The sequence below is a fragment of the Archocentrus centrarchus genome, chromosome 9, assembly GCF_007364275.1.
Source record: "Archocentrus centrarchus isolate MPI-CPG fArcCen1 chromosome 9, fArcCen1, whole genome shotgun sequence".
NCBI classification, from domain to species: domain Eukaryota; kingdom Metazoa; phylum Chordata; class Actinopteri; order Cichliformes; family Cichlidae; genus Archocentrus; species Archocentrus centrarchus.
The window spans coordinates 8,464,187-8,486,232 of NC_044354.1; the positions used below are offsets into that span (position 1 = coordinate 8,464,187).

Here is a 22,046-nt window from a genome sequence, read left to right on the forward strand (position 1 = left end):
GGGGGGGGGGGGGGGGGGGGGGGAAGAGGCACTGACAGATTTGTAAAGGTTTGAATCTAGGACAGCATCGAGAAAATGATGAGTATATAGACGGGCAGCAATCAGTAAATAATTACAAATAGCAGCTTGATCAGCCTTAGATATGAGGCAGTGGTGTCTGGTCCCTGGTCAGCTTTGACATGCTCTATGTAGCTGTATTGTGGCAAAAAGTACACAATGCAGTGCAGAAGTTATGTTAAATGCTCCTATGCTTATTTTAAAGTGAGCCATGAATGGTGTTTTTATTTATCAGTTAAATTCAGGCCCAGTAAAGAGGATATTCCTAAAACAACTCATTATTTGATGTGCACGTGCTTTATAAAGTAGTTGGGAAAATATTTACCTACAAGCTTCTTGGAGAACTGGCTACAGTTAAACAGCATTTAGGCGGTCTCGATATGTTCTTGCTCTACATGTAATACTGCAGTGACCGGACGAGGCTGATCCATGTGGTGCAGGCTGTCGCGCTCTTTTGTTGTTGAAGAGAGTTATTTATGAGTCTGGCTATGTGTTTTGGGTCACTGTGTGCTTCTCTGACATAATTACAGAATCATGAGCAGCATGTATGCCTGATTGCTCATTGTGCGCTGAATATGAGAGGTAAATTTTGCAAGGTAATGCATTTTACTTGCAAGTTCAGGATTCTGAGTTATCTTATTTCACATGTCTATCTTACAGTAGACTCAAAGTCAGGTGGTTATTTTAAAATGACCTTAGAGTCATTTTGAATTGAAAGCAATGCTGCCTGCTACCTATGTGGAAAAATCTGTTACTGACTGACGATGCTGAAGCGAAGTAGTTAGCTGTACCGTACTATACAGTATACAGTTACTCTTCTTAAACTTCTTCCAAACTTTATTTCTAGTAATTTAGAATTAAAATGTGGTGTTGTTCATTTCCTTTGAAACATGAGAGACTTATATTTCAGTCTCAGTTCACTGAATCTGATAAGGAAGAGTTGATGTCTGAATGCATCCATCCCTGTTTGATGGGCTTTTTGAACGTATACAGATGTACTTTTCCTGACTTGCTTTTGGGGAATCTCAAAAGTAAATATGGATGATTTTGACAGAGACGCCTAGAAAACATGATTATTACTCTCTAATGTTCTTTGATGTTTGTTTGCTTTGTTTTCTCAGTTAATCAGCGCTGTCAGTTCTTTCTCTTTTTCTCATCTTATTTTGTCTTTGTGATTGATGAAGAATTTGAGGAAGTGCTGAGGAAGCCTACAGAGAGGACAAACAGTCTCCCACATGTTGTTGCAGTGTTGAGTATAGTGGAGGAGGTAAAGGTGCTATAAATGCCCGTATTGATGACTACAGTGGAAGCTGGTGGAAATGTTCTGCTTCCCTATTGATCTGAGATCCATTATGAGTGGTTAGCAGACAGCTGGGTGAATGATGGGGAACGGTCTATCCATCATAAGTCGATGCCCGCGGTGCTTGGCAGACACTTCTGACATTTTCTTTTTCTTCTCCTCTGATTCTCTTTTTCTCACTCCTTTTCTCCTTTGTTGATCAACACAGTTCCTGTTGGAATAATACAGTAGATATTTTGGCTTGAATCTGACAGTACTGGTCTGCACACGCCACCTTTAAAAGGCACTCATAATAGAATGGTTTATTTGTGATTTATTACTGACAAGGGCAACTTTAACAACTGCAAACTGTTCAAGAAAATGTGACTCCTGATGTTTTTTCACCTTTAATGTCACATGTCGACTCTTAAAATGTGAATGGATGAAACCCGTCGCATGAATCCTTCTGTTCTATTCTGCTGTGCAGGTCACCGATCAGTCTATGAGGGCAGTAGCAGAGCATTGTCCCGAGCTGCAGTTTGTTGGCTTCATGGGATGCCCTGTAACCTCTCAGGGAGTCATCCATCTTACCGCGGTGAGTATCACACCCATTCTTTACTTGCATTGTTGTAGTGTACCTAGAACTGTCAGTTAAGGCCCAATCTTCAGAGCGCCAGTAGTGTGTTTACTTACAGTGTGTCCTGTTGCTCCACTTTAAAGGAGATTCATTTCTCTTTTTCACAGTAATTACTTGTATCAGGAAATGCCACCACCAAGTTTTGGCGGTACCAATTTTTTCGTCTAATCCCGTTACTACAGGTCAGCCCCTCTACGTTGCCACAGGCAATGCATTGTCCCCAGGGGGGAGGTTTAACTTTTTGGAGAGTAAACTCAGTACCTCGGTGTGTATTTTATCTCAGACTTAGTTTTGAAGTTATTTCTCGTTAACTTTTAAATCTCATGAAAGCCTAATGAGATGAATCCTAATAATACACTGCTGTTCTGACTACACCCTGCTGTTTGGATATTACCATGCTAATGAGCAGGGCTCCGTGCTTAAAGGCGTTCCATGCCATATAAACATGGACACACATGCACTCACACGGTGACTGCCGAATCGAATTCACCTGAAAACACCGCACCTTATTTTTTTTTTCTCATTTATTTCCTTTTCCCCAACCTAACACCCACACAGGATGTGTGTGCGCACCTGTGTGTAGATGTGTAGGTTTTGTCCACATCCATGCATGCTTGTGTAATACAATTCCATTTGTGTTCGATGTACTCTGGTGTACACTTGAGTGTGCGCGTACCTCTGTGGACCTGTGTGCTCCCATTCCTCCTCAAATGCAATTACAGTTGTGTTAATAGGACTGAGGCACCCGATGCCACGCTGCATTATTAGATTAAACAGCAGATTAATTTGTGCTCATGCTTTTGGCCCCCCTATCATCTTTGCAGCCTCCGCTGACCTTGGCCATGGTGTTGTAGACAGATAGTAATGAAGCCAGCCAGTCATAACAGCATTAGCATACATGGAGGTGGACGCATACATACACCACCACCTTCATACACATACACACAGTCTAGCACACCTCATTATTATTTATTACAGTATTAACCAAGGTGAAGTTTTAGGAGTTCAGGTGAACAAGTTCATAATTCTGATTGTTTATATATATATATATATATATATATATATATATATATATATATATTTTAAAGATGCAGATTTGTCTCACAAGACAAGGCTAGAAGAACATGAAGGACAAAAACCAGAGCTACACAAAGAACCGCGTTTCATTTGAACCCCAACAAAGACAAAACCTCAAGTTTCTAGTAGCTGCTTTTGATTGTATCGCAGTAGGTCTTGCTCTGAAGATTTGATGTGCCCAGTCATCATGGAAGTGCACGTAAAAAATTTTACAGACTTCTTGACAATGTTGGCTCATTAATGGCCGATATTTGTGATATTGGAGGCAGCAGTTGACAATCTGTTGGTAAATATAACTCCAGAGAAGCAATGGAGTGGATTTGTGGTAAAAGAGTTTTGTTTATGTCCGTCTTCAACGTAAAAAATAAGCTTTCAGCCTTATTGCATTTCTTTCATTCTGCGCATGTGTGTGCGCGCTAACACACACACACACACACACACACACACACACACACACACACACACACACACACACACACACACACACGTCACATGATTGCAGAAATAACAGCAAAACATCACTCTTTAATTTATCATGAATATTTATCCTGTGTGTTAATATAAAAGCAAAAAACTAATTGGCCGATATATCATTGCAAATTTTTCCAAGCTCTCAAATTCCCGTTCCTATTGGCCTTTAAAGATCCTGCAGCTATATTTGATTGAGAGAGCCTCTTTATGCCTTATTTAAAATTTTATGGCGCTCTTTCTCATTGCTTGCACAAAGATTTGCACACAATTAAATAAAAAAATAACTAGCTCCTTTTTAAAAAAATTATTTTTTTTTTTTTGGAGGGAGTTGCTACTTAAGCACTGGAATGAGCTTAAATTATGAAATGTGGTGAGATGGAAATATTTCAGAGGTAATATTTTACTCATTTTGTGCAGCTCATCTCTTTCTTTTTGCCTCCTTTTTGCTATCTCTTCCGCCTTCCATCCCTCAATAATCTCTGACAGTAATTATCTCATTTAGCAGTTGATTCCTCCTCTCATTGATTCCCACTCGGTCCCAGCCACTGTCGACTGAAAATCATATTCTCTCTTTTAGAATCGTTGCATTTCTGATGACTCCGTGGACCCGCATGCCATTCCAGGACTGTAGTGCTCCTCTCTTGTTCGATTATTGCACGCTCCCTCCCACTTTTTCCCTCCCTCGATCGCTCTTTCCCTCTCTCTGATAATCTTCCTAACCTCCTCACTTGCTACTCAGCTATGTGCAGAAAAAAAACCAGAAATCCATTACTTTTATTAACTTCTCTCTTATGGCGCACTCATTTCAGATTGATAGCCTTTTTATACCGACTTTTCAGAAATTAATGTATGACAAAATCAATTGAAACCATATTTTCTAAATCAAATGAGCTGATGGTAGAAAGGCCACCCATGGTGATAAGTTCGATGCAGATGGTCTGTAGAGTAACTGTGAAGCTGACGCGTTTGCGCTCCTTTGATGATTCTGCAGTGTTTCAGTGTTACAGGAGCTGTGTTGATCCACAGTGATGTGCAACACAACTCGATATTTGTAGCCAGGCACTGTTTGATAACTCATTGTCTTGTTAATAACTAAAAGCCAAAATCAAGATCTCTGTTGGCTGCGAGCGTAACGCTTTCTAATGGAAAACAAGTAACACTTTCCTTAGTGGCTGTAAATTAAACATTACATGCTGCTTCAAATGTGAGAACAAAAACTGATGATTTTAAGAGTAAATGCATGTCTAATGTGGCTCAGTGTTTTACTGCGCCAGGGATATACTGTAAAAATTTATTTATGGCGGGTTTTAGATTAAAGCTCAAAGTTGGCTTGAAGCTCTTGACATTAATAAAAGTTTTATTGATGAGGCTTGTCACATCCCAAGGCTGTATAATGGATACAAAACATCTTGGGGGTGGAGGCGTTGTGGGTGTCCCGGAGCTTTCAGTGATTCTGCGCTCTGCCTCGGCAGCTAATTTGAGATCTTTATGTATATGTGTTTGTCTGTGTGGATCTGTGTGAGATTAATCATTTTCCTAATTCGGTTTCAGAGGGTTCATCCTTTAGTCAAGTCTGTGAGAAGCCGCAGAGGTGGAAACACAATAGATTTAGTGTGTGTGTGTGTGTGTGTGTGTGTGTGTGTGTGTGTGTGTGTGTGTAGGCGTAAAAGGGTGGAAGGCTCACTCTGATTGTGTGTGTGTGTGTGTGTGTGTGTGTGTAGGCGTAAAAGGGTGGAAGGCTCACTCTGATTGTGTGTGTGTGTGTGTGTGTGTTTTTGGGAAAATAGATTTGTGTGTATTTGAGACGTGGATGCGTACAGTGTTTTCTGTAGTGTCGCTCTTCTTCTCTGGCAGTATCTGTTGCACTTCGCAGTTACCTGCACCAGCAGAGTCATTATAAAACTCATTAAACAGTGCTGTTACCTGTTTATATCTCTTTCTCTATCCAATCTCTTTCTGCCTTTAGTCTTTGTCACTCTATATGTATCTCTTTGTCTTTTACTCATGCAGTATGTGTTTTTGTCTCTCCCGCTCACATACACACTCTCCCTCTGTCTCTCCATCTTCCTGTCAAGTGGTGCTCTTTTCTTCTGGTAGTGATTAAGTCCAAGGTCGGCTCTATCAGAGAGCCAGTGTTTGAGAGCAGCTTTGGGTGCCAGAGAGCCTTCATTCCCCAGGCCTTAGATGTCCCACTGATGGCTTCCCTTTACTTGTCATGCCTTCTCACAATGCCCCTCCTCATACATCAGCCTATCACTGCCCTAAGACACTGTGGGCCTCAAAATGCCTTTTTTGTGTGCGTGAAAGTTCCTGCTCTCGGCAGAGGGAGAGGAGGCCAAACACATAACAAATGGAGAGACTGTTGAAGAATGTGTCAGAGATGAAAAGAGGTATATTTGGAGACTGTAATAGCTATGTATTGTCTCCCTCTGATGTGCAGAACTTGGATGTTTCTGGTCTTAATTTGGGGCCTTGTAGATTAATTCAGCCGTGCTGCACCAGCGGTTTTTGTTGTTCTTCTTGAGAAAAAACTAGGACCTTTGAGAAATGCTCTCTAAATTTGACAGAATTGGACCGTGGGTAATACCTCATTCTCTCTGTGTGTTTATGAGCAAATAAAACAGTCTGGTTTATGACAGGGAAGCTATTTAATTTCATAACCAGAATCATATGTTCTATCCATCGCGGTGGCTCAGTAGAGTGGTATGTACTTGCTACATCTTGAGTTCAAATTTGGCTTACAGCATATGAAAAAAAGGAAGGGGGGGGGGTGGTGGGGGTAAATTATTTCTTTTCAATTTTCACTGTTAGTTCTCACAAGCAGAATATAAAAACTGAAAAAGGTTAAGAGGCCCTCACCCACTGTCACCTTCAAGCCCTCCACTCCACCGCTCCCACCCCACACTGGAAGAGTGCTGTCTGGCTCTGCTGTAGTCTGCCGGCCCCTTATCGCCTCCCCCTCACTGGAGCACAGAAAATACATAATCACAGTGCCCTGTGTCAAACTGATAACCCCCAACACAAACCAAGAAGTAAGTCTGTTTGTGTTCGCATCTGTGTGTACATATGTGTGCGTGACTGTTCACTTGCGCGTGTGTGTTGTGTCTCAGGGGGTGGTGGAGAGGATAAAGGGGAAAGAAGCAGCAGAGGGGATTTGGAGGAAAAAAGGTAATGGGGTTGTGGGGGTCGCAGAATGAGTCGAAAATTGTAATAATAATTTTCTTGACTGCTGTATGGAGAAGATTGGGGGATTTATGAATATAATGAGGAGAGAAGAGCCTAAGGATGATGTGTGTCTCTTGCAAGAGTAATTGAAGAATAATTCATTTGGCTGTAAGACTTTTAACTGCGAGACAGACACAGATAGAGAGGTTTTTGACCTCTGGAGGGAGGGATATCATGTCTCATTATTGGCCTAACTAGTGTCACTGTGCTGTGACTGCCAACCAGTGCTGTCACTTCAGTTTGTGCGCGCGTGCATGCGTGTGTGTGTGTGTCTATATGGCCATTTGGCAGGAAAAGCCAACCCTTTCTATCTCCTTGAGCTTTTTCCTCACCACTGAGTTTGTTATCAAGACCAACACATGCAGGATTAGTGACTGAAAGGGAGAAACAGAAAGTGAAAACGGGGGTGGGAGAGTGAAAAGAAGTGATAGACAGTAGATGGGCACACGACAGATAAAGAGCAGAGTTAACCACACATGCACACACACACATACACACACACACACAGGGATCAGCTCACTGGTCCATGGCTGATGCAGACAATGTATTTGCGATATCAGATCCACGGCCTTTCCAGTTATTTTGCCTCAGTCCTTTTTCAAATATTCATATCACTCTGTCTGCTCGGGCCTGTATGCTATTAAATGTGTGTGTATATTTGTGTGTGTGTGTGTGTTGGGTGTAGTTGTGGGATGTGATGGGTTGGGGGGGGGGGGGGCTGGGCCATGATTTAGGCTTACCGCAGAGGGATTGTCTCGACACAGCTTTCTTCTGTCTGACTGAACTGTCTGGGATGTTCCGATACGGAGAAAAAAAAAACTCGGCACGTGTATGCATGAGTGCGCACTTGTATTCATCTAGTGACACCGCTGCCATTCGTCTCACCTTTTTGCCCCTGCTTCAGCCTGTCTCACACAGTCCCAAACACATGCGGACAGCCGAGCAGACTCCTCAGCAACACCTTGTGACTTTGACTTCTTGCTCAGGACTTTGAATACACTTGAAAGTGACTTGATAAACTTTGTGTAGGCGATTTAGACTCGTTTCTATTGTTTTAAGGCTGAGAGTTTTACTTAAAAAAAAAAAAAAAAAAACGTGCTTGCAAGCGTGTGCTTTTTTCATTTTTTGCTACATTAAGACCTATTTTTCACTGACCAAATTCACATAGTAAATCTTGACGTGGTTAAAAATTTACTACAGCAGTGAAGCAGCGGCAGCTCATATTTTCCAAATCTAACATGTTCGGTATTTATGACTAAAACAATGCTCGCTCTGTCTGTGCTTTTTAAATGTCATCTCGCTGCATGTCGACTGGGATACTGAGGTTGATGGACAGCTGCAGCCATGAACTCATGCTTTTTTTGTGCCAGCACTCAGACCATGACATCATATCCTCTGCACGGGGTCTACCAGGCCTCAACTTCCTGCTTGGCATCATGATGCTTGTGTAAATATATGTAGTAATGGCACAGGTACTGTAGTTATAGCTCCGTAGTCTGGCACGACACACACGCACACACACACTGATTGTATGACATATACTGCTATAATAAAGAACCAAATCAACCTCTTCAGATATTAAACCTGTGCTTGGCCGAAGAATGTCTTTGTAACAGCCAGTTATTTTTTTCCCCCATTTAACGTGGTATTTTCTATTTGACCTCTGACTGAGGCTTTTATTTTTCGTGTTTTGAGAAAAGCTTCTACATTAATTGGAGCAGGCAAGAGCCAAACTGCTTGAAGCTCAGCGGTCTCTGCCGGTCATGTGGACTGAATTAAACTACCTCTTTTTTACAATGACACATTGCTGCACCTTCGCCTCAGATGAGAACCGCTTTCTTATTGTCGACTGTGTTTGCTTTTCTCTTAATCTTTGGATAGATGAGCTTGAGCAATACATGAATTGATTTGGAGTCGGCCATTAAATGAAGATTCACATCCTTTGTTGTGATTTTCTGAGCTGAAAATTGAAATTTTGAAATCTAAGGGTGATTTTTTTTTTTTTTTTTTTAAAGTTTAAAATTTCACATTTTTTTATATTTGTTTAACTACTTGAGATAATATAGTTATATAGTTAGCTTTGTCTCTAATATTGCTGTAGATATAAATAATTTAAATTTGTCATACAGTTATCAATGGTGAAAGAAGTATTCTGACAAATAATGATTAATTTCATGACCAGCACTTGTGTGTGTGTGTGTGTGTGTGTGTGTATATATATATATATATATATATATATATATATATATATATATATAAAATCTAAAGCCCACAGCATCCACTAACCTCACTCTGTCATTTCATGTGGCCAACTGCTTCATGGCTGAGACACTGACATTCCCAATTGCTATGGAATATTTAGCAGTGAGTTACTTCCTCCAAACCATCAACATGTCTATTGGCTATGTACCACAGGCTTTTAAGGTGGCAGTGATTAAACCATTACTTAAAAAGTCATCACTTGACCCAGCTGTCTTAGCTAATTATAGGCCAATCTTCAACCTTGCTTTTCTCTCACAAATCCCTGAAACTGATCAGTCAGGTTTTAGAATTCAGAAACAGCATTAGTGAAGGTTACAAATGATCTTCTCGTGGCCTCTGACGGTGAGTAAACAGCACTGCCCCTCGAAGAAGCAGTTGGTACAAATAATTCAGCCGTTGCACCCAAACAGGAAATGTAACACTAATCACAGGACATAAAAAAAACAAGACAAGACAAGGCAATTTTGTTTTTGTTTTGCCCAATTGCTTTATTAATGTTTGAATTTAAAATCTTATACACCTAATTTCTTGGTCTTTGTTTTTTGATTGCTGTTTCTTGGTCCAATTTCATTTTTTTTTTATTTAGCCCCAAATCACATCAAGAAGTATGTGTTATTGATGTGATTATTATTGTTTTGACTGTTGGCTGGTTTTCTGTGTAATTGTTGTAGGGTCTTTACCTTACAATATAAAGCACCTTGAGGTGAGTTGCCTCAAGGTGCTTTATATTGTGAGACTCTACAATAATTACACAGAAAGCCCAGCAGTCAAAACAACCCCCTATGAGCAAGCACTTGGCGACTGTGGGAAGGAAAAACTTCCTTTTTATAGGAAGAAACCTCCGGCAGAACCAGGCTCAGGGAGGGGCGGTCATCTGCCGCGACCGGTTGGAGCTAGTTGTTGGCTTGTTGTTCTTTGGTGGAAGAGAAATTTCTGGGATTGAGGTCCGACATTACAGCAGGGATCCTTCAGGATCTTTTGAACAGCTGAATAAATCTCTTCCACAGAGATCTCTTCTTTGATTTTTTCTGAGCCTGCTCTAAATGATGGACTTGTCTCATTATGTCAGATATAAATTTATCTTTTTCTTCCACAGTCTCATCAATAGACTCCTTCAGTGTTTTTAGAGCTGCCTGGATGGAGGACCTTTCCTGGAGCCACTGGGATCTTTCATTTTCCAGGTCTTCCTGGGCCTTCATTGCTGCCACTTTCATTATTGATATTACTTTGCTGTGCTCATTCTGAAGACATGACATCTCCTCCTCCCTGTGGAGTTTTTCCTCCTCAAGTTTCCTTTGTGCCTGGGCCAGCTCTTCCTTAAGTCTCTTAGTTTCAGCAAGCTGTTCTTCTAAGAGCTTCTCAGGTTGAATTTTTTGGTGTTTTTCTTCATTGATAGCTGCTTCCAGTTGTTCAATTTTAAGTGAACCAGCTGTGTTGGTCTTTTCTTTTTTGTCAGCCACTTTATAAAGTAGTGCCTTTGCCTTTTCCACCTGGTTGTTCACAGTTTCAAGCATGACTTTCAACTTCTCTTTTTCTTGGAACAAGACAGCCTTCTGTGCTTCTAGCTGTGTGCACTCGCTCCCTAAGTCAGAGATCCCAGCAACAGAGGATGTAGATGGCAGTGGTTTTGTAGTCAAGACAGGCTGGGGTGTGGGACCTGCAGCAGCCTTGAGTTGATTCACTTTGGGAGGACTTTCCAGCTTGGGCATTACAATTGGTGGTCTGGGCACAGTAACAGGCTTCTCAGGAGTCACAGCCGGCTGGAAGAACATCATAGGTACCCCAAAATCGAAGTGGTGGACTAACTTGTCCTTTGATTTTATGGGTACCTTTGGTCCAGGGGTCATGTCTTTCTTCTGAGTCTCCTTTTTTAACTTGGGCATCACAACTGGTGGTCTCAGCACAGTAACAGGCTTCCCAGGAGTCACTGCAGGCTGGGAGCTGTTACTTTCAGCCGGCTGGAAGAACATCATAGGTACCCCAAAATTGAAATGGTGGACTGACTTGTCCTTTGATTTTATGGGTACCTTTGGTCCAGGGGTCATGTCTTTCTTCTGACTCTTGTCTTCTAACATCTCTTGCTGGAGTGGAAGGAAGTCTGAATCTAGAAGTGTGAAAGAAATCATCTCACCCACTTCCACTGTGAGTGCGTCACCTGTGTCCTGTGTCACGTTGCAGGACTCAACTGGTTTCTGGACCTCCTTTTGGCCTTTCATTATCAGGTCTTTCTTTTCAGAATGATCCTTGGTCAGGGTAACGGGTCCTTTTTCTCTGTTACTGACTCTTTTGAAGGCTTTTCCAGTTGTTTCCACAAAGAAAGATTTGTGTTGTCACTTTAGCTTCACTGCTGTTGTCTGCTGACTGACTTGCTGAGTGCTAAATGCAGATACACAGATTCTTGGGTCTATTTAAAGGGTCTGCTCAAAATCCTTTGATCTTACAGAATTCTTTTTCTTTTGATCTTACAGAATTCTTTTTCTTTTGATCTTACAGAATTCTTTTTCTTAAGTAAAGTGATGATTCTAAGACAACATGGAATCTTAAGCAAACTGATAATGCATGTTGCCAAGGCAATGAGACCAGGAAGAAGCCCAGAGATTAGAGCAGCTGGCTAATAATCCAAAGGTTGCTAGTTTGAATCTTTCTTTAGATGCTACCATCTTATCTCTCTGAGAAGACATTTTTGGTTATGTTCCCTGACAAAACTGAGCATAATATCAATAAAAAGAAAAATAGTTAAAACACCACTTTATTCCAATCCAAAATCAACAGTCTGGTTTGCAGTCATTGCAGGGTTTGTTGGTAGATGATTGCCGGCATCACCTTAATCTGTCTCCACTCTTTCACGTTTCAGCTTTCAATATAACTGACAGAAACTATAAATTTGTATATAGTACTTATAGAAAACATTTCATTCTTTATATCAATGATATATATTTGAGTATATTCTGCATTACTCAGTCTATTGATCAGAATTAGGTCAATAAATTCTAAATATCGCTAAAAATCGCTATCACCACAGCTCGCTAGCGGTCGCCGCCATTAGCACTACGGTCACCAGGTGTCTTCAATATTGAACCTTTTCACTATATTCTAATTTTCTGAAATACTGAATTTGGGGTTTTCATTAGTTGTCAGTAATAATCATCAAAATTAAAAGAAATATATCAGTCTGTGTGTAATGGATTAATAATATACAAGTTTCAGTTTTTGAATGGAATTACTGCAATATATCAACTTTTTCATGCTATTCTAATTTCATGACCAGCACCTGTGTGTGTGTGTGTGTGTGTGTGTGTGTGTGTGTGTGTGTGTGTGTGTGTGTGTGTGTGTGTGTGTGTGTATATATATATATATATATATATATATATATATATATATATATATATTATATAATATAATATAATATATATATATATAAAAAATAATAATATATTTATATATAATCTAAAGCCCACAGGAAGTTTGGAGGTCTGTTGTGATTGACTGCAAAAATTTGGTGACCTCTGGGTACTATGCGCCTCAGCATCCACTGACCTCACTCTGTCATTTCATGTGGCCAACTGCTTCATGGCTGAGACACTGACATTCCCAATTGCTGTGGAATATTTAGTAGTGAGTTACTTCCTCCAAACCATCAACATGTCTATTGGCTATGTACCACAGGCTTTTAAGGTGGCAGTGATTAAACCATTACTTAAAAAGTCATCACTTGACCCAGCTGTCTTAGCTAATTATAGGCCAATCTTCAACCTTGCTTTTCTCTCACAAATCCCTGAAACTGATCAGTCAGGTTTTAGAATTCAGAAACAGCATTAGTGAAGGTTACAAATGATCTTCTCGTGGCCTCTGACGGTGAGTAAACAGCACTGCCCCTCGAAGAAGCAGTTGGTACAAATAATTCAGCCGTTGCACCCAAACAGGAAATGTAACACTAATCACAGGACATAAAAAAAACAAGACAAGACAAATCTCTAAGTAAAATCATTGGTATTCACAATAGATGAACAATCCAATGCAATAATGCTACATTGCTGTAAGTAAAAGTATGGTGTTAAGTTAAGCAAAAAATGTACCGTATTTTTCGGACTATAAGCCGCTACTTTTTTCCCACGTTTTGAACCATGCGGCTTATAGCCCGGTGCGGCGTTTCTGTGGATTTTTCTTTAACCACCAGGGGGCTCTTTAGCAGGATATGAATCATGGGACGTCAAAGTTGGAAATCAAAGAAGAAAGCGCCAACAAGTGCTAGCAGCAGGCACAAAAGAGATTTTTTTCAAACTCCCTCATCATGGAAACCACAAAAAGAACTTCCTATGATGCCGCTTTTAAGTTGAGGGCTATCGACCTGGCACTACAGGAGGGAAATAGAGCCGCTGCACGTAAGCTCGGCGTGAACGAATCAATGGTGAATTGACTTGTTATAACTCAAATTTGGGGTTGTCTGTCCCCCTCTGCTGAGTGCCGAGTAATTGTGGAAAACCGAGAGCGGCGGAGATACCAGCGGCTTATAGCCCGGTGCGGCTTATATATGTACGTTTCCAGTTTTTTCCAAAAAATTTGTAGGTGCGGCTTATAGTATGGTGCGCTCTATAGTCCGGAAAATACGGTAATTTAATTGGAAAAATAAAACTTTATTTATTCATTATACAGAATGATTGGAGAGTGATGTAGCATTCATTTTTATTTAAATATATGCCAACAATACTGTATAATGTTGTAACTGGATGAGGTTGAACACATTCTGTTTCATATATACTGTAATTGGGCACTTTAATCTATACCAACAATGGCTTTGATAAACTTGTCATACACTGTGTTTGTAAAAACTCAGCTTGAACTTTTAAATGAACATAGTTAAGTATAAAATAAATTAGGTGGAAGTAAAATGTATTAAATATGAGGTATAAGTTCTTAAAAACTGCAGTTTATTACCGTGTTTAATATGACTCTGCTTAGATGCTTTGCACCACTGAATTCTGTTCATGTAAACATGGGTTTGCAGATTATTCATATAATTACTGTGCACATAAATTTCTGCACTGCGCACGTGTTCATGGGGCGGGAGCGACACTGTCCTCAGAGCAGCTGGATTTTGTAGGTTTTTCCCTGTTTTTTTATGAACGGCATGAATAATTATCCAGGTATTGCTGCCAACTCAGAGGAGACGAGTCAGACTCTGCCTAGTTACAGACCTCAGCCAACGAGGAGAAAAACCTGCCGAAACACTCACCAAATCCCTGCTCTCTATTCTCTCGCTCTGCCTCTCTCGTGCTTGAGTTTTTCTCTCTGTTTCTGTCTCTTTTGCTGCGGTGTGAGTTTGAAACTCGCTCTATAGCTCCCATTCTTTCTCCTTCCTTTTTCTCTCCATTTCTTTATTTGTCGTTCCTCCTTCCTTCTTCTTTTTTTGGATCACACGAATACATGGGCCTAAAACAAGCTATATCGTGAGGTGAAATGATTAAATACGATTGGAAGCATTAAAACCTTTCACGTCTGAATCAAATTATGATTATCTGTCAGCAGCGCGGATGCGAGTGCTCGCACTGTGGCCTGTCACATTTTAGAGGTGTGACTAATTACTGAGTTTGTTTTTTGCTTTAATGGATGTTTTTCTTTTGGCAGATGTCTACTAAAGTGTGGAATTTATTTTCACAGTTGGATAAACAAAGTCTCATCCGTGACTGTGTCTCTTCCTTTTTAGGAAGATTTCTGCAAAAAAAAATTTTTGGTATTTTTTTTTTCTTCTTTTTTTTCAACCTAGCTACACTCTCAGCCAATCAAAACTCACTCTGGTTGGCCTGATTTCTCATTGGTTAGCCACATCAATGAAACCATTCCTATTGGTTGTAGTAAAAAAAATGTATTTAGCAGACATAAGCAGTTTTGAAGATTTGGAAAACAAATGCTGCTTTTGATGCTGAGGCTTTAAAAATTTACTTCAAGCTTATTAGTCATACATACTGAATGCAAATAACTGTCTGTGTGTGAGTAAAAGCGTCTGCTATGGATGGTAATGATTTTCATGGTGCGAGTGCGCGTCTGTTGTGGTGATTATTTGGGGTGTTGGTCACTTTGCCTACATCAAGATTTGAAGTATGCTGAGCACATTTGTGTTCCCATATGAGTAAAGCAAGTAGAGACACACAGACTAGATAGATGGACACACACACACACACGCAAACACACACTGGCATGCACGCCCAGATCAGCTCCATCCTGAATGAATAATTTAGAACTTCGATCCAACTCTGGCCACAGGGGCACATGACAGTTTTTGTGTAAATGTGGGTGTGGGGATGTGTTTCCATGTATGTGTGTTTGCCCCTGCTTGTCTGTGTGAACACCTATGATAAGCCACATAGTTTAAGGCTTTTCCCCTTTTGTTACATACCAACTGTTTATGTCAGTTCAGCTGTCCCCGATGATTACTGCCGCTTTCTTGACCTGTCTTTGCACACACAAGCGGTCTAATGTTTATTTCATTAGTATATCTAAGCATATCTTCAGAGCATAGGTGAGGATATGATTTGGGGGGGGGGGGGGGGCTGTTTCATGTTTATTTCATGCCTAAGCAGATCTTTTTATCACAAGAGGTGTGGATCCAATTTTCTCTGAGGAGTGACAGAAAAGCCAGAGGCTACAAAAGAACAGAGAAATGGAGCGGTTCGACAGAAGTACAGGTTTTGAAAGCCTCCTTTATTACTTTCAGCGCTGTGCAGCATCCTTACCGTGTTTGTTTGCACTCAGTGTGCGCGTCTGATTCTCAGTATGTGGGGAAAGGGGAGAGTGTTTACATGTGTGCTTACTTCATGCAGCGAGCCGTGGTTATCCATTCCCCCCCCATGTGACTTCATGCTGGTAGGTATATGTCATGCCTATGGAGCCGACAATAGGGCTCACTGATCTTAACGCCAAGTGTAAGCTTGTTTTCTCTTTAGCCTTGGCCATGACATTTACCTCTATGCCTCCCTGGCGGCTGGTTGGAACATCATACCTCTATTATCTTGCATCCCCGATGCGCGTATGAGTTTGAGTGTGTATGTGTGCACCTGTGCCTTAAACAGTTTTGGGTATGTATGAGAGAAAGTACACCTGTAATGTCACTGGAAAAGCGTCGGGTAATTTGAGCGTGCAGACACGCTTGTTGAATAGTGTTTCAATTTGGGTTTGTAAGAGGGTGTGAGGAAGTAAAGATTTTGCTTGGAGGATTAATCTAAACCCCCTCTTATAAGGTATTCAGATCGGAAAGTGGGATTATTGAAAGTCGGAGAGATAAAAGGAAGAAGGAAAGTGAATGCTCATATTGGCTCAAAACCCCTCACACCGGGCATGCGGCACAGAATGGTAAACAGTAACCACAAGCAATTTCATAGCATTTATCTGCCTTGTTAGGTTTTGTTTTGCATTCCTGCTGTTTTTTTCCTTTTTTTTGGTTTTTTTTTTGGTTTTTTGAGAGATTTGGCAGAATACAAGTTTACTCAATATATAAAGATGCAACTTTTTTCTTGGGAATATAACAAAACCATGTATATAATTTAGCTTGTGACTTGTATACCACACATACTTTTAGTTTTTGAAAGTTAATAGTAAGATTTTGCTTTGGTTAGACGGGGAGCTGTGCAGCATACATTCAGCGTAATTTTTGAAATCCTTATCATGGTTTTGTGTGCTGCCTCTTGTAGCTACGTAACTTGAGTGTCCTGGATCTGCGACACATCTCAGAGCTCAACAACGAGACGGTGATGGAAGTGGTGAGGAAATGTCGCAACCTCAGCTCCCTCAACCTTTGCCTGAATTGGAGCATCAATGACAGGTATGTGAAGTTGAGCTTAAGCTTAAGGCTGGGAAAAATAGGCTGTGCATTGTGTATCATTGAGCTTTTTGGACCACATCATAACAGTCAGCGCAGACCATCTTGCTATACAAGTAAGAAAGTGTAATAAAATATAAAAAAGAAAAAGCTTTACTTGGTTGGCCAAGTTTGCAACATGAACCTTGGCTTGGGAAAATACATGAACAGAAATTTTGTTGCAGTTAATGAGTTCAAAAACAGATTTATTATCCAAAAGTGGTGTCAAAAGTCCAATATTAATTTGTGCCAATACTCGTATAAAAAGTCCAACAAAAAGGTTCAGTGGCTCTGCCCCACTCTCAGTAAATTATTTGACTAATGGCTCATTAGGATCTTAACAAGAAATAATTAAAAAAAAAAAAAAGTTGTGGTCTTTTTATGGGAATTTAGCTTTTAGTTATAAAAGGAAAGTAAATGTCATGTCTGGAATCATGAGAAGAATTGCGATTATGTGTTTGATAAGCAGTAAAGTCGGAGTGTTTTATTGACTTATTAGTTTTATGAAATCACTTGACTGTTAAATTATTGCCACATTTGGAAAAGATGACTTTGTTGCACACTCAATTGCTTAAAAACAGGAATCGAAAGATGAAGTATTGAAAGTATGCGCACACAGGAAATGAGTGACATATGAATTAAAAGCAAGTTAAAAGAACAGCAAAAAAACGTCTTTCTTCCTGCCTGTGTCCTTTCTTTTTTTCTTCATTTTTTTTTCCCACTCAAATGTGAGACAGAACTTGTACTGTATATGACAGCAAGAGTAAACCACCCCCCTGTTTTTTATTTATTATCTTGTGTTTTATTCATATGTTTCTATTTAATCTATTGATCTACAACGCTTCTCTGCAGACTGTACTCCCACTCTGGCTTCAGGAGTGTGAGCACAATATCGAATGCACCACAATGCGTAGCAACAATGGAGGCAGGCAAGCATGTGTGTATGTGCATGTGTGAAATTGCTCTTGAATTACTGAGTTTACAGCAGACACGTGGTAGGAAAGTTATGCTAATGCTTATGTACCTTCTTGCAATCAAAAAACATGGAATTTGATGAGATTCCTTTCAGGAGCACATTGTGCTACCGGCATCTTTCTCTTTTCAAACGCACGTGCATGGACACACTGATTCTGTATTGATATTTACTGCATTGGTTCAGAGGCTGAAGGTACGTGCATGTGTGTGTTTGTGTGCGTGTGTGTGTCTGTGAGAGAGAGAGAGAGAGAGAGAGAGAGAGAGACTGGATTTGTCTGGATCACCTGTGGGAATACCGGAATTCAAAATGGTGTGTGTGGCAGTCTGGGTGGGAGATAAAACTAGGTTGTTCTATGTGAGTGTGGCAGCATACAGTAGGTGTGCTGTTGACTTATAAATGAAGCAGAGACAGTGGGGAGTGACAGGCTGAGGTGGGCCATTAGTGGCCTAGGAATCTTACATGCTTGCTGCCTTGATGCTGCTCTTCTTCCTTACCCTCTTATTCCCTTTGCTGTTTTATGCATGAGTCTTACGAATCTTATGATGTAGCTGAGTGTCGGAAAAAGATGGTAGTAAGAGAGTAAAATGTTATGCAAATAATTGTGAGCCATGTCCTGCAGAATTAGGAATGCTGCCGCTTTGCTTTGCCTAATAGTCATAGTGCACTAGAATTTAGAAATATGGAAAAAAAACTTACATTTTTGCATAGCAACAGAGAGAATGTTCATATTTTCTTTTTCTTTGTATCAACAAAGCACACTTAGAATTTCACAGAAAACAGTTTTCTATAATTATCACCATGACTCAATAAGAACTTGAACCATTAAGCAAAATATGAATGAGAACAGATGAAATCCAAATAAACAGACACACACACACTCTGAGCAAACAAAACTAACAAAAAAAAAAAAAAAAGACTGTGTTGTGGCTTTATGATGTGTTACAGCTGCAGACAGACAGCTAGTCCAAAGGTCATGAGGTCATCTGGGTCACTGCTGCTGGGGAAGCTGATACATCTTTGCACACACAGGTTTCTGACTTGTTACAGTGAAAACCAAACCGTCTCAACCCTCTCTCACATAAGCGCTCTGAGGGTACTGCTGGGTCAGCTTGTGCCTGTGTGCGTGCGTGCGTGTGTGTGTGTGTGTGGTTCAAACTGATGACTGTGCTGTGCACAGGTAAACAGGCAGAGGAAATGACCCCTTATTTCCAGGCTCAATTTGCCCCCAACAAGAGGCCATTGGGGAGATAGAGCTCAGTAGGAGGTAAAACACTCGAGTCCTTTTTTCTTCCCTTCTTCTCTTTTCCTCTTTTTCTTGTTTCTCATCTTTAAAAAAAAAAAAAAAAAAATATATATATATATATATATATATATATATATATATATATATATATATATATATATATATATATATATAAAAACCCCAGTGCATCCACCATTGTCCTCAATAATAGTGGAAAACGGCATCCCTGTGTATGAAAGCGAGATATGATGACCAAATATAGACTTCCCATCGTCACAGTCCAATGGGCAGATTGTGACAGTAGGACACCTATTTTTTGGTCACTGTCATTTCTTGGGGAGAGAGGATGCGATGTTCTGCAGGTGGGCAGTGTTGGCCCTATTATTTCTCTGTATCCTCTTCCAGCGATGATAGGAGAACAAAGTGGGATTGTGTTTTTCAAATGTCACAGCGTTTGAAAATGGGGAGCGAGTCATGATCAAAGCAGAATGGCAGAGCAAATGGCAGCGCTCACTTTTTAGAACCAAGTTGAGAACACAGTGTCAAAGTTAAACGGTTTTTCTTTATTATCTGGTACTTGGTGCGTGGTGAATTTGTGATTTTCTTTTTCTTTTTTTTTTGTTACCACTGTGTGTTGTTGTGTCTGTGTGTGTGGAGATTCTGTTTTATCTGAAAACCTTTCTTTCCTGCTGTCGTGATTTTTATAGTATAGTTTTCTCTCTGTTTGTTTGTTTGTAAATACAGCATTTATCATACTGCAGTTTTTTTTTTTTTTGCTATTCATGGTGACATGAAAGATGAGAGTTAAAAAAGATCTACATGATGTCATGCTCTAGATCTTTCTGCGTGTGCAAGTGTGAGTGTGTTGCAGTAATATTTGTGTGGTTTTGATTAAAAGTCGAGTCATCCACTATACTGCTAACATTAACCCTGCTGCCGGACACAAGGCCTGTGTTGACATGCAGATTTATGTGCAACCCTGGCTGTGTATGCCCGCTTTTGTGTGTGCTTGTGAGTAAGCTCTGGTCAGCTGGCCTGCAGTCCTCTGCTGAAAGCAGATGCATGGAGTAAGTGAGTCATTTATTTTATGAGATCTGTATTGTTGGAAGTTGGGCATTTCCCAAAAGCCTGGGCGTTCTTTCCCTCCCGTTCTTTCCCTTTATTCATCTCAGTCTTTCTGTCAGCTTCATTTAAACAGGGGAATCAATATTCATCCATTTTCCTTCTTTGGTTTTTACTTGAGGCCAACATTCTCAGCATATCTCCATTACTTCTGAGCATCACAAATCACAGCCCAAATTGGCTGTTCTACATTTTTCTCCCCCCTCTCTAACAGAAATCAAACTAGATAAGAGATGACTGGGGGCCCTCTCTGACTTTCAGGAGCCTGTAAAGGAGGAAATAATTGGAGATGGATTCTCCCAGAAACACGCCTTCTTTAAAACTTTTTAGGATTTGGGGGGGTGTTTGCACCAAATGCCCATTTCAAATAGCCTTCGTCGCAGCCAGCTGGCAGCAATTGCAAAAGTGTTAAACCCCCCAATCTAGATGATGACATGATACATCAGTGTGATCAATGATGTGTTAAATGGAAATTGGCTGCTCTGCTTTGCTTGGTCACAGCGAAGGGCCCATGTTAGTCAAAAGTTCTCCAAGTTTCGTTTAAGGATACAAAGAGCCAGCATAGGAGTACAAAAACAAAAAAGAAATACTGGAAGATTTCTTTCTACTTAAAACATCAATTACCATATATATGCTGAAAGATGTATCATTTAAGAAGAATGAGGATGTAACCTGTCATCTCTATTTTCTGAAAATGAGGCTGAATAATGAAGCCAGTGTAGAAATGCCAAAATCTCCAATTTCTTCAGTAGCCATTTGAATCTTTCTTCAAAAGGCTGGCTCTGAAAATCCCTGAGCATTTTATTTCTTAAAATCCCGGACATCAGCCATGAAACCAATATGTTTACAGCCTAATACATAAAAAGATTTTGGTCTCTATTGTGAATTTCCTCCTTCAAAATGGGGTGATTTTATTTTTACAAGCTTACATGCTTACATACTTTTTTTCTTTAAACCTTAAAGTTGATGATTTACAGGTGAGCCAACGTGGGCAGCTGCAGCTGATACACTATATTGCCAAAAGTATTTGCTCATCTGCCTTCACATGCATATGAAATTGAGTGACATTCCCTTAATCCATAGGGTTTATGGTGGGCCTATCTTGGCCCACCCTTTGCAGCTATAAGAACTTCAGCTCTTTTGGGAAGGCTTTCCACAAGGTTTAGGAGTGTGTTTATGGGAATTTTTAACCACTCTTCCAGAAGCGCATTTGTGAGGTCCGACACTGATGTTGGACGAGAAGGCCAGGCTCACGGTCTCTCCTCTAATTCATCCCAAAGGTATTCTATCGGGTTGAGGTCAGGACTCTGTGTAGGCTACTCAAGTCCTTCCACACCAAACTCGGTCGGCATGTTGAAGCATTAAGAGGTCCTTTCACTGGAACTAAGGAGCAGAGTCCAACTCCTGAAAAACAACATCATGCCATAATCACCACCAACACACACACACACACACACACACACACACACACACACCAAACTTTACAGTTGGCCCAATGCTGTCAGTACCATTCTCCTGGCAACTGCCAAACCCAGACTTGTCCAGCAGGTTGCCAGACGGAGAAGCGTGATTTGTCACTCCCGAAAACACGTCTCCACCGCTCTTAGAGTCCAGTGGCAGCGTGCTTTACACCACTGCATCTGACGCTTTGCATTGGCTTGGTAATGTAAGGCTTGGATACAGCCTCTCAGCAATGGAAACCCATTTCATGAAGCTCTCTTGACGTAATCTGAAGGCCACATGAAATTTGGAGGTCTGTAGCGATCGACTCTGCAGAAAGTTGGCGACCTCTGCACACTATGCGCCTCAGCATCTGCTGACCCCGCTCTGCAGATTTTATGTAGC

General features: G+C 40.6%; 1 protein-coding gene across 2 annotated transcripts in view; it reads left to right on the top strand.

Moving 5' to 3' along the window:
* fbxl17 (F-box and leucine-rich repeat protein 17) overlaps nt 1–22,046 on the top strand; it is a 240,512-nt gene that overhangs the window by 81,869 nt on the left and 136,597 nt on the right. For both annotated transcript variants that reach the window (XM_030738451.1, XM_030738452.1), the window contains exons 7-8: nt 1,824–1,931; nt 16,694–16,824. In XM_030738451.1, the coding sequence (XP_030594311.1) occupies nt 1,824–1,931; nt 16,694–16,824 (239 nt within the window). The remainder of the gene's footprint in view (nt 1–1,823; nt 1,932–16,693; nt 16,825–22,046) is intronic.